At 41.4% G+C, this 14,948-nt stretch overlaps 1 protein-coding gene across 1 annotated transcript in view; it reads left to right on the top strand.

Moving 5' to 3' along the window:
* The window catches only part of LOC110584335 (histone-arginine methyltransferase CARM1-like), a 177,185-nt gene that overhangs the window by 137,447 nt on the left and 24,790 nt on the right, over nucleotides 1-14,948 (top strand). The window contains exons 6-7 of the mRNA XM_044920742.1: nucleotides 3,425-3,602; nucleotides 9,963-10,053. Coding sequence (XP_044776677.1) covers nucleotides 3,425-3,602; nucleotides 9,963-10,053 — 269 coding nt within the window. The remainder of the gene's footprint in view (nucleotides 1-3,424; nucleotides 3,603-9,962; nucleotides 10,054-14,948) is intronic.

The following is a 14,948-nucleotide window of genomic DNA, read 5'->3' on the forward strand; positions in this document are numbered from 1 at the left end:
AGCGTGCCTGCATGGTGTGTGTGCACGTCTGTGTACACACGTGTGTGTGTGTGTGTGCAGAGCTTAAGCAACTGATACAAGTGACAGAACTGTTGACAGGTTTTTGAAACCCAGTGTAATTACAAGGAAACAGGAGTAAAACAAGGATGTGATGTGGGTTTGCTTGTAACTTGATGGTGTTCAGGGAGAAGAGACTTTAGTGGAGCCTCCCTCTTTCCTGAACTCTAAGAAAAGGACCAGGTCACACAGGGAAAATCTGTACAGCAGTGAACATGGTGGGTGATGGAGCCCTCCTCTGAGTTAGTGGCCTTCTTCAGCACTTAGAGGGATGTATTGAGGCTCATTATTTTCCTGGAAAGGATCGTTCTAGAGAGTTTCAGTTTTGGAACAATGGTGTATGAAGTGACAGGCTAGCACAAAACTATCTGTACCGAGAATGTTATAAACTAAAAGTGAAGGAAGGCAGCAACATTGACTCAAAGAATAGAGTGTGTCTGATATCCAGAATTAGCTATTCTCATGGCTTAGAGCTATTATTGGTTGAGTATATGTCCTCTTTTCAGACATCTTTGTCAAAGAATTGTATTCAAACTTACGATTATCAAATAAACTCCTTTCCTTGTTTCCCAAAGATTGATTTGCAGGAGATAAATAAATGCTCAGTGAAAAAAAAGAACTGCAAAGTAACCAAATAAGATCGCACGTCTTTGATTTAACCAAGTTAAAGTTTTCTTTTCTGCAAAATTCTTCAAAGCAATTAATATGCTAATGGATTCTGAATTGTAAGAGGGATATATATTATAGAGAAGTTTCAAAATTATTTGATCATGAAGCTCTTATGTTTGTGGACTCCAGCAATATATTGGGGAAATTTGGCTTTCTTCCAGTCATAAAATGTTAGCTCTCGAAGGAGCCTGAGAACAACTCCAGTTTTAAACTTTAATTTTGCAAGGAGGGAGACCAGAATTTATAGGTTTTAAGTGACTTTCCCAAGGTCACACAGCTTTTTGGTGGTAAAGGCAGAACTAGAATTCGTATCTTCAGATTCCTGATCTGGTGTTCTTTGAATCTGGCCCGCAGTAAATGAAGTCACATGATGCAGTGACTTACAGCCAGGCCTATTTGCCCACTTCCATAAACGTGGTATTTCCTTCTTTGCCAGTGAAAATAATGAGGCTCAAAATTCTTTCCTTTGAATCCCAAATTGCCCTTCTGACAGCTCATACAATCCTCTCTAAAGCCTTGTTATATCTCTGAGGTTCCTGAGGGTTCAGTAGCCTAGGATTATTTTCTGTAAATTAGCCATATAGAGTAATATCATGTTCACTTGGATATCATTTCATATTGGTCCCTCCAGCAAAACTTAGAAAAGCTCCCCTTCTAGCATTCTGGTCCAAGGGGATGAGGCAGTTTTATATACTGACATGTGGACAGTCTCATAGCCCACAAGCAGAATTTAGAAAGGGCTTAAAATCTAGAAGTGGAATACCTTTGTGGCAGGTAATGGAGCAATGTGTATCGGAAATGTTTAAAATTTCCATATTCTAAATTTGAAGGAAGCATGGAAGTATGTTTCCATATTTAACTTCATTATTTGTCAATGCACTATTGTCATAATGGAAACTTTAATATAACCTGAATGTCCAGTAACATGGTGTTGATTAAATGAATCAAGGTATTTTTATGAAATATCATATAGCTGGTAGAAATTGTGTTGTAAAAAACTTTATGGAATGGTATTTAATACAGAACTTCCCAAGAGGTATGCCAGGACTGAGATACCAATGCCCTTTGTCCCCATGGGAGCTAGTCAGGATCTACTGTGGCCTGAACCCCCAGGTCAAATATCTCAAGCTGTCAAACAAAATATTACACATTTTTATAAACAGAGATATACTCACATGTCTGCTAAGGAATATACTTTCCCTACATTTGGATAGGGCAGTACAAATGATCTTTATTTTCATGTTTTTGCTCATCTGCATTTCCCTTTTTTAGTATTTAGTGTTCTTTAATAAAAATAATAGACAATAATAATTTTAACTTACATAGCTCTTAATATGCTTCATCTTGTTTTATCCTCAAGCAGGCCTATGAAGTAGGAACTACTATTATTCTTTTAATTATATAAGTGCTATTTTTAAATTCCATATTTGAAGCTATTAAGAACTGGACAAGTTGATGCAGGCAGCAAGCAAAAGGTGGAAATGAGACATATCTGGAAGGTAGAAATAAGAAAACATAGTTACTAATTGTCTGTGGGAAACAACTGTGCTCCCAGGATATTGAGGATTATCGTATTTGTGATCAAAACAGAATCAAGGAAATACAAGATTCTATAGAAGTTTTAAGAAGGCCTAGAGGAATGGTTAGTTTTCAAGAAGAATCTGAGGCAGGATCTTTACTTGTTGATATTGAGATGACAAAGCATGGTGGTGGAAATGTCCAGTGATGATGGAGCTCAGGTGAGACAGAACCTAAGGATGTAGTTTGGGTGCTCATCTACATTGGAGCCCCAGTAGAGCTATGCAAATGAGTGGATCCTCCTGAAAAGAGAATATGCAGAGAAGAGCAGGGTGCCAAAAACTTTAACCTTTAGTCTTTGTCTCCACAGGGGAGAACCCCACAAGCCCTATGAACTAGACCTCCATGTGCGGAAAGATGATAGAGTGGAATTCCGAGAGTCTTTGGGCATGGGACAAGGTTGACAGTGCATGACATGTTCAAACAGTATTCTTCCATTGTTTTTCCTTAGATCAGAGATTAATTCATTTAAATTAATTCATTCATATACTAAAAAGTATAGGCTTATGGGGCATATGTTGGTGAGCAGCACCCTAGAAGGAGAGGCTCAAGGTGGAAGGTACCCTAGCTCTGTGAAGAAGTGATCAGAAATGGAAAAGATACAACTGACTCAATTTAATGAGGATCAGGATCATTAATTTGTGCAAGATTATTGTACAGTGCTTTTTGGCATCTTCATTCCAGGTAGAATGATGGGAAATAAACTAAAACCGTTAATTAAAAACCAGTTCCCCAAAGGTACATGCACATATATATACACACATGCACAGACAATACAGACTCACTCACCCACATCCGCACACACGTGTGTGTTTGTGTAAAGAGTCTGGAGGGGTAATACATCAAATATAGGGTATACATCAAATACATTAATATAGTTATTATTTGTAGGTGGTACAGTTATAGGTGTTTTTATTTCTTTTATATGTGTATCTTCTAAGTTATGTATAGTCAACATGAAATATGTGTACAAAAAGAAAAATAAATTTAAAGCATTTTATAGAAACAGATCTGTCACCTCCCTCTCATCCCTATCACTATGTCAACCCTTAATCTGTAAAACTTATTTTTTTGTAAAAGTCTGTGTAACAGTCCTAGCCCCCTGTTTTATCTTCTTCAGATGCTGGTGAAAAATAACCACCTTTCCGACAAGATCATTGTTGTGCCAGGGAAAATTGAAGACATCTCTCTTCCTGAGGCTGTGGATGTGATCATTTCTGAACCGATGGGTTACATGCTGTTTAATGAAAGGATGCTGGAGAGTTACCTTCATTCCAAAAAATGGCTGAAAGCAAACGGTGAGTTGGCCAATTCCTGGTTCAGAATAGAAGCTGACATTGCCATAAGAGTTTGCCCTTCTCTTTCCCCCATATTTAATTTTGGACGGAAAGGAGGAGAGGGCATTTCTATTATACCAGTTTGTTTTTTTTTTTCTCATCTTAATCTTCCAAAAGAGATGAGCTAGTCTCCAGCCATAAAGCCATAGGTGGTAGGTAGCATGCTGCACGGTATTAAATATGGTACAGAGGACCAGTTCAGAGCTATGTGTTTCTATCCCGTTTCCTTCACCATCTTCCTTAATGAACTTCGCCTACCACTTGACCTTTTGACTTTGGTTTTCTCATCTGTATTTTAAAAATAATCTCTAAAAAATAATCTCTAAAGCCCCTTTAAGTGTTGGCTTTCTATAATGTGAGAAACTCTCTGAGATCTATTTGTTCTTTCTGACATATTCTTCTCCTACTGTGTCTCCCTTTCCCTATGATCAGTACATACAATTGAGATAATAGTATAAAATCCAGTATTCTTTTTGTGCTTATCAAGTGTCTACATGTGCTAATCAATCTGCATGCATTAATTTATGAAAACCTTCCCAAGGGTGAATGATGGAGGTTTTTAATATATTTGAAAGGTCAATGCTGAGGTTCTTGGTGATTTTACACTTCTTCCACAGGGGACGTTTGGCAGTGTCTGGAGACATTTTGGATTGTCACAGCTGGGTGAGGGGTGGTATTGTCATCCAGTGGGAGAAGCCACATATGCTGCTAAACATCCTTTGGGGTACAGGACAGACCCCCACCCCATCGAAGAGTTAACTAACAACCCCAAACGTCAACAGTACCAAGATTGAGACCTGGCTTCCTGGGAAGCACCATTCCCATTCCCAATTTATGAAGAGCAAATTGAGGCACAGTGGGAGAGAGCAACTTGGCAAGGACACACCTCTGGTAAATGACAGAGCAGGGATTCGAACCCAGGTGTGTCTGACCCTGAAGCCCACACTCACGACTCCTGCACACATAGCCTGCCTTTCCGCTATTTACTAGAGAAAGTGGACACATTTTCACAGAATGTTTTTTTAACTAAAGCATAGAAAGTAACTGACCAGTTTTAAAAGTGGCAGCTCCCGCCTCACTTACGCTAGCTGTTAGATTATCTAGATTAAATTGGATCTCATTGATAGCATTTTTAAGTTCTGCCAGTTCAGCTTTCATTTCTGCCCTTAGAGACTATGTTACCATTAATCGATTTCTCCATTCTAGCTATCGTCTTCATAACTGTTACCCTGAAGTCCATCTCTGACATTTTGGTTATATCCATATCCATTTGTAAATCTGTGGCAGAAGTCAGTCTCTGAGTCTTTCCTATTTTGGGGGTTCCTCCTCCTAGTCATTCTGTTGAGGGGTAGTTGAGGGAATGTACAGAGTCCAAATTATTGACCACAACCCAAGCAAGATGCACCCGTTTTATATGGACCTTAAGGTTGTCGGCCTCTTGTTCTCCCAGCCTGTCTTCGGGGGGGAGGGCCCTGCTGCGCTGTTACTCAGGCAACCCTGTTTGGGCAGAGTTGCCCTGTCCCCTGTGGGGGGGTGATGGGATCAGTGGGAACCGGTTTTTTGGGGCTTTTGTTCTCTGGAGGCTTCTTCCGAGAGTCAAAGCAGAAGAGATCATTTCCAACCCTCTGCCTCAGAGCAGAGAGATCGCAGTCTGTTCTTCAGTGAGCTCTCCAGGCCACACCGTCTCCGTTTTCTGTCCATGCTGCTATAAACTGCAGTGTCCTGGGTTGTGCGCCCCTCAGCAGGGCTCCCAGTCCTCTCAAAAAATGGGCAGAAGACATGAACAGACACTTCTCTGAAGAAGACCTACAAATGGCTAACAGACACATGAAAAAGTTTTCATCATCATTAGCCATCAGGGAAATTCAAATCAAAACCACACTGAGATACCACCTTACACCAGTTAGAATGGCAAAAATTGACAAGGCAAGAGACAACAAATGTTGGAGAGGTTGTGGAGAAAGGGGAACCCTCTCACACTGTTGGTGGGAATGCAAGTTGGTACAGCCACTTTGGAAAACAGTGTGGAGGTTCCTCAAAAATTTAAAAATAGAGCTACCCTATGACCCAGCAATGGCACTCCTGGGTATTTGCCCCAAAGACACAAATGTAGTGAAAAGAAGGGCCATATGCACCCCAATGTTCATAGCAGCAATGTCCGCAATAGCCAAACTGTGGAAAGAGCCGAGATGCCCTTCAACAGATGAATGGCTAAAGAAGATGTGGTCCATATATACAATGGAATATTATTTTTATCTGGATTTTTTTTTTTTTTCAAATGGCTAGGTACTTGGCCGTTGGTGAGATTCTGAACATGGTTAATTCACGTGCATCTATGGAGCCCCTCTGAGCTGAGTATTTAGACTTAATATCTGGACATCCTTTTCTCCCCCGATATTTGAAATAGATATGAAACTTTTACTGGGCTGTGTATCTTTAACTAGACAAGGAGAAGTGGATACTGATTTTATCTTCTTTTTAACCTGTGCGTTCCTGAGGGCAGGAGGCTTGATTTTTTCCAGTTTTTTTTTTAAGATTTATTTATTTGTCAGAGAGAGAGAGTGAGCACAAGCAGGGAGAGGCAGACCCCCCACTGAGCAAAGAGCCCGATGCGGAACTCGATCCCAGGACCCTGGGATCATGACCTGAGCCGAAGGCAGACACCCAACCAACTGAGCCACCCAGGCGTCCCTATTTTTTCTAATTATTTTTATTTTCCATCAAAATAAGACATAATTTACAACATCACATAATGATAAAAAGACTTTTTTTTTTAAGACTTCTAATGAAAAATAGTAACCCCCCCCCCGCCATGACACCCATTCCTGTCCTAGACTGCTCCCCAAAGGCTTTCTCTCTCCACTCCATTAGGGACTTCTTCCGTTACTTACCTACATATTTTTTTTTTAAAGATTTTATTTATTTATTTGACAGAGAGAGACACAGCGAGAGAGGGAACATAAGCAGGGGGAGTGGGAGAGGGAGAAGCAGGCTTCCCGCGGAACAGGGAGTCCAATGAGGGGCTCGATCCCAGGACCCTGGGATCATGACCTGAGCTGAAGGCAGACGCTTAACAGCTGAGCCACCCAGGCGCCCCACTTACCTACATATTTTGATACAAAATTGTCATACTGTTATTTTCGTCACTCTCCGGTTGAGAAATTTGCTCTCCTACATAGCATTTTCTTCCCTGCTGGATGTACCCTCGCTCCCCACCCCTGTCTTCTCAATATACTTATGCAGGTTCCTCAATCCCTTTTCCAAACCCTTGAGGCCGGATAGGTTTCCAATCCAGAATCTGGAGGACTTTGGAAATGTAATACAGTCATATGCCATGGATTACTTAATGCCTCCAGTGGAGTCTGAGGCAACACTCCGTAATGAAACACATTACATTTCTGCAACAAACCATATGAATATGGGTACCAAGTGGGATAAATAAAGACTATAAATAAGCTCATGTGAGTTCAGGTCAGGTTTTGCCATCAGATGATGTTGCTGCAAACGTGCAAAAATCTAACTTCACAGAGCTTTTGGGACCCAACTTAATATAAAGAAATATGGACCAAGATCATCAATTGTTTAAGTCCATAATCAGTGTTTAGGTTATTATGACAATGTACATATTGTTCTGTGCTGAGCCAGGTGGCATAGTGGGTGTATAGGATTTTGGATTTTCTCATGAAACCTTTGTTTTTCTCAGAGTTATTTTTCATTAGCTTGGTTTTTTATGTACTCATGACTAATTATTTCCATGCTCTAAAAGGTCTGACAGATCCTATCAATATTTAGTCTGTAGGAGCCTTCCTCCTGTGGATGCTCTGTCCTCTTCTTCCACACGTGGCGTGGTTGTTCTTCAGCCCTGCTGCACACCCACCATACTTGACTTGCCATCATCATTCTCTTGTCTTCTTCTTTCTTGGTGTCCACCATCATTTCAGCAGAGTATTCTCTAACCGCTTTTGGAGAAAGTGTACTTGAGAAGTTACTTTTTATTGACCCCTTGTATTTATCATTTTGCAGGGTAGAAAATTTGAATTTGGACACAATTTTTTTTAAGATTTTATTTGAGAGAGTGAGAGAGAGAGAGAGAGAGAGCATGAGCAGGGAGAAGGAGCAGAGGCAGAGGGAGAAGCAGGCTCCTCGCTGAGCAGGGAGCCCAATGTGGGACTTGATCCCGGGACCCTGGGATCATGACCTGAGCCGAAGGCAGACACTTAACTGACTGAGCCACCTAGGTGCTCAGTTTTTACTCAGTATTTTTAAGACCTCTCTTTTTGATTTCTGGTTCCGTTGTTGCTGTTGAGCAGTCCGATGACCTTCTGACTCCTGATCCTTTAGAGTGACAGTGTTTTCCCCTCTGGATGCTTTCAGTATCTTGCTTTATTTCTAGCCTTCTTACTGTGAAGCTTTTAAAATCCTTGTGTTGGGCGTGGAGTGAGAATGTTTAATCAGAAGACTCATCTTCTTTGACTCTGAGAATTTTTCTTGTATTTTCACCTTTGATGACTTCCTCCCCTCCAATTTATATCTTTGGAATTCCCATTAAGATTGAGGTTCAGAGCACCTCTGAAGCTTCCCAAGTTTACACAGTTAGTGATACATACTGCTTTCCTAAGGTTGTTTAATATCCTTCTGTCTTAAAATTGAGAACCCACTAAGCACGCATTGTTGTTTTGACACCAGAGCATGAGATTTAGGTGGGCACGTATGAATGACATTACAACCATGCTTTTTCTCTGATTGCCTCTGAAAATACCCTAAATAAAACAATCTGTTCTGGGCACTTGGGTGGCTCAGTCGCATTGGGCTCCCTGCTCAGCAGGGAGTCTGCTTCTCCCTCTCCCCCCACCCCCCGCTTGTGATCTCTCTCTCTTTCAAATAAATAAATAAATAAAATCTTAAAAAAAAAAATCTGTTTTATTTTAACAGGCATTGAAGGGAGCATAGTTAAAGTATGGGGCCATGGCCTCACAGATGAGATTCTGCCCCTGGATTTGCCCTTCTACTTACTAGCTCTGTGACTCTGGCTGAGTCACTTAAATTTCCCTGTTCCTTAGTTTGCTCATTTATAAAGTGGGGATGTAATAATAGAATCTACTTTATATTGTGATGAGGATTAAATGAATTAATACATGGAAAACTCATAGAGAAGTTCATGGCAGAGTTAACACAATCAAGAAATTTTAGGTATTATTTTTATGACAGCATATCCAGTTTCTAAGGTGATACTCACTTCTGAAAGAGGGTTAGTAGTTCATCTTTCTTTTATGTGCGGGATCATAAATGACTGTGAGAAAGAGTCTCCCTAGAAACGACAAGAATAATAATGTTGCTCGCTGTGTCTGCCCGCTCAGGAAGGCTGGGCTTCAGGCATGTCAGTCTAGGTGTTTGTCTGCCCACTAAAGAATCTGCCTTTCCTTTCCCGCGGTGACTGTAAATATCAGGAACAAAACACAAGAGTGGGTGTCCCAGCAAGGAGGACGGTGAACCCCTAGAGAAGCACAGCTCCTAACAGCACTTAAAAAGATAGTCAACATGATTATACATGGACAAAGTCTGAGAATGGAAATAATGATGTGATAGAATGATGGGAGGTAAATGATTTTCAGAGCTGTTTTTACAATAAATAAGATTTTTTTTAAAATGAAGGAAGTGCACAGGATTCCCAGCACAGGGCATACAGAAACGAAAAAGCCGACAGCAGAGAAGGCAAGATGCCAGGTTAAAAGCCTCACCTAAGACTCCACAAGCTTTTTTTTTTTTTTAATTAACATAATGTTATTTGTTTCAGGGGTATAGGTCTGTGATTCATCAGTCTTACACCATTCACAGTGCTCACCATAGCATATCCCCTCCCCAGTGTCCATCACCCAGCCACCCTATCCCTCCCACCCCCCTCCACTCCAGCAACCCTCAGTTTGTTTCCTGAGATTAAGAATTCCTCGTATCAGTGAGATCATATGATACATGTCTTTCGCTGATTGACTTATTTCGCTTAGCATAATACCCTCTAGTTCTGTCCATGTTGTTGGGCAAATTGCAAGATTTCATTCTTTTTGATGGCTGCATAATACTCCATTGCACAAGCTTTTATCATAACATAGTTTTGTGACTTGCATTAGGAGTCCTCTTTATATTTCCTCCAATCTTCTGCCTAATTTTTTTTATCCTTGCTTTGAGGCAAAATTATATTTCAGCCTCTTGGGTAATAATTGAAATAGGACGGAAGCGTGGAGTTGGTCATGTGGTGGGTGAGTGTACCTATAGTCAGAAGGCAGTGCTAGTCAACGTCTGGGTCTGTTGTCTTTTGCTCATTAGGAATGATGTTCCCAACATTCGGCGACATCCATTTGGCCCCCTTTTCTGATGAACAGCTCTACATGGAACACTACTCCAGAGCCAACTTTTGGTAATGTTCTCTTCTCTCTTCCATCCTTTTTCCTTTAGAGTAAGCCAGAGTTTTTGGTTTGGGTTTGCCATTTGGGGTTATATAAATTGGTGGGGGTGGGGATGGGGTGCTGTGCACTGTAGGATGTTTAGCAACACCCTTGGCTTCAACGAACTAGATGCCAGTAGTGTGTTTCCCCTAGTTGTGACAGCTCAAAATGTCTCCAGACACTGCCGACTGTGCCCGGCAGGGGAAGGGGCACATAAAATCATCCCCTGTTGAGAACCACTGGAGTGGACAAACCAGGGAGCTTCTTATGCACCATCAACCATGCAGAAGACCGCCTGTTGCTGGAATGACAGCATCCTCCCCCTACTGCTGCCCCTCGCTTCCCCCTTTCCACCATCCATTCCTTGGGCTCAGGGCTATGGCTTCTGTTAGAACGGACCTTGGTCAGAGGACAGGGGAATCAGTACATCTTGATGTCAATGAATCGATCAAAAAATTTTTTTGGAGTTTTCGCACTAATGGGCTATTGGCCTTTGGACAGTTCACTTCACCTTTTGAGACTCGGTTTCTTATTTGTGAAACGAGAACTAATACAAAACAAAACCCCCGCCAGTTCTAAACCAAAATTCTGTCTGGCATTCTTTTTTGAGCACTGGTTTTTATAAGGAGAAAGAAGGAAGGAGAATGATGATATTGGACCCATGGGAGGGAGAAACGGAACAGATAGCATCCGAGTGGGGACGTTAGGTGTGTAGGAGGACAGGCATGCGTTGGCAGATGGGTAAGGAGGGTTGCTAAAATGTAAGCTTTGAGTTCCAGCTGACGTATGCAGAGCCTTCCAACACAGAGACAACCACAGTTGATTTCTGGATTTTTTCTCTTTGTAATCCTGTCTCTTGGTGAAGAAGCAGGAGCTGGGAGGTACTTTGGTTTCCCAGGTTACAAGTTCTTTGAAGAGTAGGGTCAAAGGGCTGAAATTTTTTCTTTCTCTCTCTTTTTTTTTTTTTTCTTGTAAAATAGACTTTCCTCGCACAGATTTGCATTTTGTGGTTTCTGCTCAATCTGTAATTTTGAAACTCCCAAGCCACATGCTTCCTAATGGGAGTGAAAGCCTCTTGGTGTGTGATGGGGGAGACCTTAATTATGATCATTGTTCTGTGAGGTCATGCTGACCTGAAATGTTTATATTTTAACTGTAAACCTCCTGAGTCAGTGACGAGGTTGGAGAAGCAGTGATTTCAGGTAACAGAATCGACCAGATTACTGTCCCCGATGGGGTAGCGCGGGAGCACGTTGTCCTGGCAGTCCTCTGTGACTCCCCAACTGTACCATCTGCTGCCATCTTAGTACCTTGAGAATGAATGTTAATGATCACAGTGGATTGGCTAGGCTCACCATCAGCATACAAATATACTGCTATTTATTCCATCTCAAAGGAAAAAAATAACCTTTTTTATCTCTCACTTCCCCAGTTAGCTACCACCCATCTCTCTTAGCCCCTTTGCAGCAAAATTCCTCAAAAAGCATTGTCTGTCCTCCCAGTCTCCAACTCTTTCCTTCAATTTCTGTCTTAAGACGTTCCTCCATGATGGCCCTTACCAGGGTCCACCAGCGTGCTGACCTCCACGTTGCTAAATACAGTGGTCCATCCTCCCTTGTCAGCTTATTTAACCCATTATGTACATTTGAGCAGCATTTGAAATGCCCCGCCATCTTTTAATTTCTCTCCTGCCTCACTGGTCACTTTCCCAACCAGTCTCGCCCTGGTTGTTACACGTCTGTTTCACCTCCTGACGTTGGAGTGCCCCAGGACACAGTCTTGGACCTCCTCTTTGTCCACAGTTATTGACTTGGTGAGCTCACCCATTCCTTAGCTTCAGATGCCTTAGCTTTCAGAATGATTCTCAAAGGTATTATCATCTAGCTCACACATGTTCTGGGAACTCTATATTTTTATAGCCAGCGGCCTCCTGGGCATCCCCCCTTGAAGAGACTTACCAACTCCTCATCTCACCCACTTCCCCCCAAAATCTTCGCTACTCGTAGTCTTTCCATCTCAGTTGATGATAACGTCGTCCTCCCGATCATTCAGGCCCCAAACCTTGGAGGCCCTTCTTTCTTTGTCCCCATATCTAAACCATCAAGAAATTCTGTTTGTTCTACTTTTGAATTATACCCAGAATCTGTCCAATTCTCATTAAATTTGCTGTTCTCCCTTGTTCCCAACACTGTCATCTCTCATCTCGAATCTCGATTACTGCAGTACCTTCTTAACCTATTCCCAGCCTTCCCAAAGCCTTCTGGTAAATTCTGTCCAGTCTGGCTCCTCATTTCCTATGACCGTGTTCATTCAGCTCTAGCCAGATAGGCGTCCTTGCTGATTTTCAGGCACATCCAACCACCTTAGAGCCTTTGCATTTGCTTATCCTCCTATGTGGAATACTCTCCCCCCGATATTCACATGGCTAATTCCTTCACCTCCATAAAGTCTGCCAAAATGCCACCACTCCTGGGCATCCTGTTTAAAATGGGAGCCATACCACTCCTGATCCCATTTTTTCTGCTTTGTGTTTTTGCTGTAGCACTTACCACCTCCTAAAAGACATATACTTCCTTTATTTATTATTGTTTATTGTCACCATCCTTCCTGGTAGAATGTAAGCATGGCAAAAACCCAAATTCTGTCAGATTTCACTAAAGTAAACCAAGCACACTCCATCCCAAGTGCCTGTCACATGGTAGATCCTCAGTAAATATTTTTGAATGGGTAAAAACTCCAGTAATCTCAAGTAAGTATGCAAATAATTACTATTAAGATTTTAGTTGTCATCGCTTTGATTTTTCTAACTTTTTTTACAAAATTAGGATAATACCATAAATATCATTATGTAGCTCTTTTACTTCTTAAAATTTTATTTTTTATTTTTGTTTTGATTTCAGTACCTTCTCGACATGTTCTCATATCTTCTCAATATTCTCTTGCTGCAGAGTATTTCTTTTGTGACTGTATCGTAATTTGTCAACTCAAGCTCCAGTGCTAGATATTAAATTATTTTAATTGCCTATTTAATCCTTATAAAATCCATAAATTTATAAGAAATAACACTAAGGTATTGTTTTTGTATTCTACCAGAATATAGAATTTTATAGAATTCTATATCCTAAATTTTATAAGAACACTTAAGTGAACATCCTTTTATAGAAATCTTGGTTTGCATTCTGATTATTTCCTTACAATAAATTGCTAGAAGCAGAATTACTGGACCAAAAGGTGTGAAGAAGGATCTTTAAAAAAATTATTCTTATATATTGCCAAATTGCCCTGTAGAAAAGTTTTACCAATTAACACTTCCACCAGTAGTATATGAGAATGTCTGCTGAGTCTTGCCCATACGGGCTATGTTTTTTTAAATGCCAATTTGATTTGCAAAAAAAAATGGTGGCCAGTTTATTTTTAATCTGTATGTCTTTGATAGTTAGTGCATTTGAACGGTTTTATTTTTAGTCAACAAACACGAAAAAAGTGTTTTAAAAAATATATAGTTAACAAAATTCACAGCCTTTGCTCTCCTTGTAATTCCCCTCCCTCTATGAAGAGGTTTCTGCATTAGGCGACTGGATGCGGGCCTTTGGTCGCATTGGTGCAGGGAACAGGTGGTGAAAGCGTGTGCAGTTTCCATTAGAAGAGGCATAGAAGTGGAAATGCTGGCTGAGAGGAGGGAGAGGGATGCAAATAATAATAATAATAATAATGAGTTTAGCTCTATACTAAAGAAGGGAGCTGAGAAACTGAGGGATAACAGGCCAAGTAAATCAGATCATTAGGTGTAACCAGTGATCAGTCCTCACCTGCCTTTCTCATCAAGGACACTTGGCCCCGGGGACTCCTCACTTCAGTTCTGGAGCCTAAACCTGGTTTTTCTCCTTCCTTATTGGTCCCGACTTCGTCTCCTTTGCTGATTCTTCCTCATGACCCAAGTCTTCAGTGTTGGATTGATTCCAAGTTGGCTCTTACTGTCTTCCCCTTTCTGTCTCTACTCACCCCCTTACTGACTTCTTTGCATCTCCTGGGCTGTAAATACTGTCTTTATGCCAACGACTCCCGTAGTGAGAACTGCAGCCTAGAACTCTCCCTGGAACCATAGACTTTAGGTGTCCAACTTGGCTGCTGACAACTCTACTTGGATATCTCTTGGGCATCTTAAATTCAACATGTCCAAAAGCAAGCTGCTGACCTTTGTCACCACCCCCTGCTCACCCCTGCAAAATAAAAACACAACGAGCAAAACAAAAAACCCTGCCTCTACTGCAGTCTTGCAAGCCTTTCAACCTATTTCCTCTTTTTAAACAGCAACCAAAATGATCTTGATAACGTGTTAATTCAGATCATAGTTTTCCTTTCCATTTACTTGGCCTGTTTCCTCTGCTCAAAACCTCCAATGGCTTCCCACCTTCTACATCATAAAAGGCAAAGTTCTCACTGTGGATGCTAAGACCCTCCAGGATGTGGTTCCACCCTGCTACCCCTGTGATGTCATCTCTTCCCACTCCTTTCTCATCCTCTGTGTCTTCACTGGCTGGTCTCCTCGGCTCCCCTTGAACATACTGGGCTAGCTGCCACCTCCTGGCCACTCCCTCTGCCAGACATGCAAATGACCCCATGGCTCACTCTCACCTTCTTCAGGTCGTAGCTCATATGCCGTCTTCCCAGGAGACCTGCTCTCAGTTACCAGTTGTCATCTCTTTGCTCCTGGAAGTCCGTATCCTGCTTCTCACTTCATTTTCTCATACTCCACTTACTATCATCTGCTGGGTTGTATGTTTTTACTTATTTATTTAATTTACTGTCTATCTCCCTTGTGAGACAACAGGTTTCCATAATAGTGGCTGTTGTGTTTTGTGCTGTG

The sequence above is a fragment of the Neomonachus schauinslandi genome, chromosome 13 (assembly GCF_002201575.2).
Source record: "Neomonachus schauinslandi chromosome 13, ASM220157v2, whole genome shotgun sequence".
NCBI classification, from domain to species: Eukaryota; Metazoa; Chordata; class Mammalia; order Carnivora; family Phocidae; genus Neomonachus; species Neomonachus schauinslandi.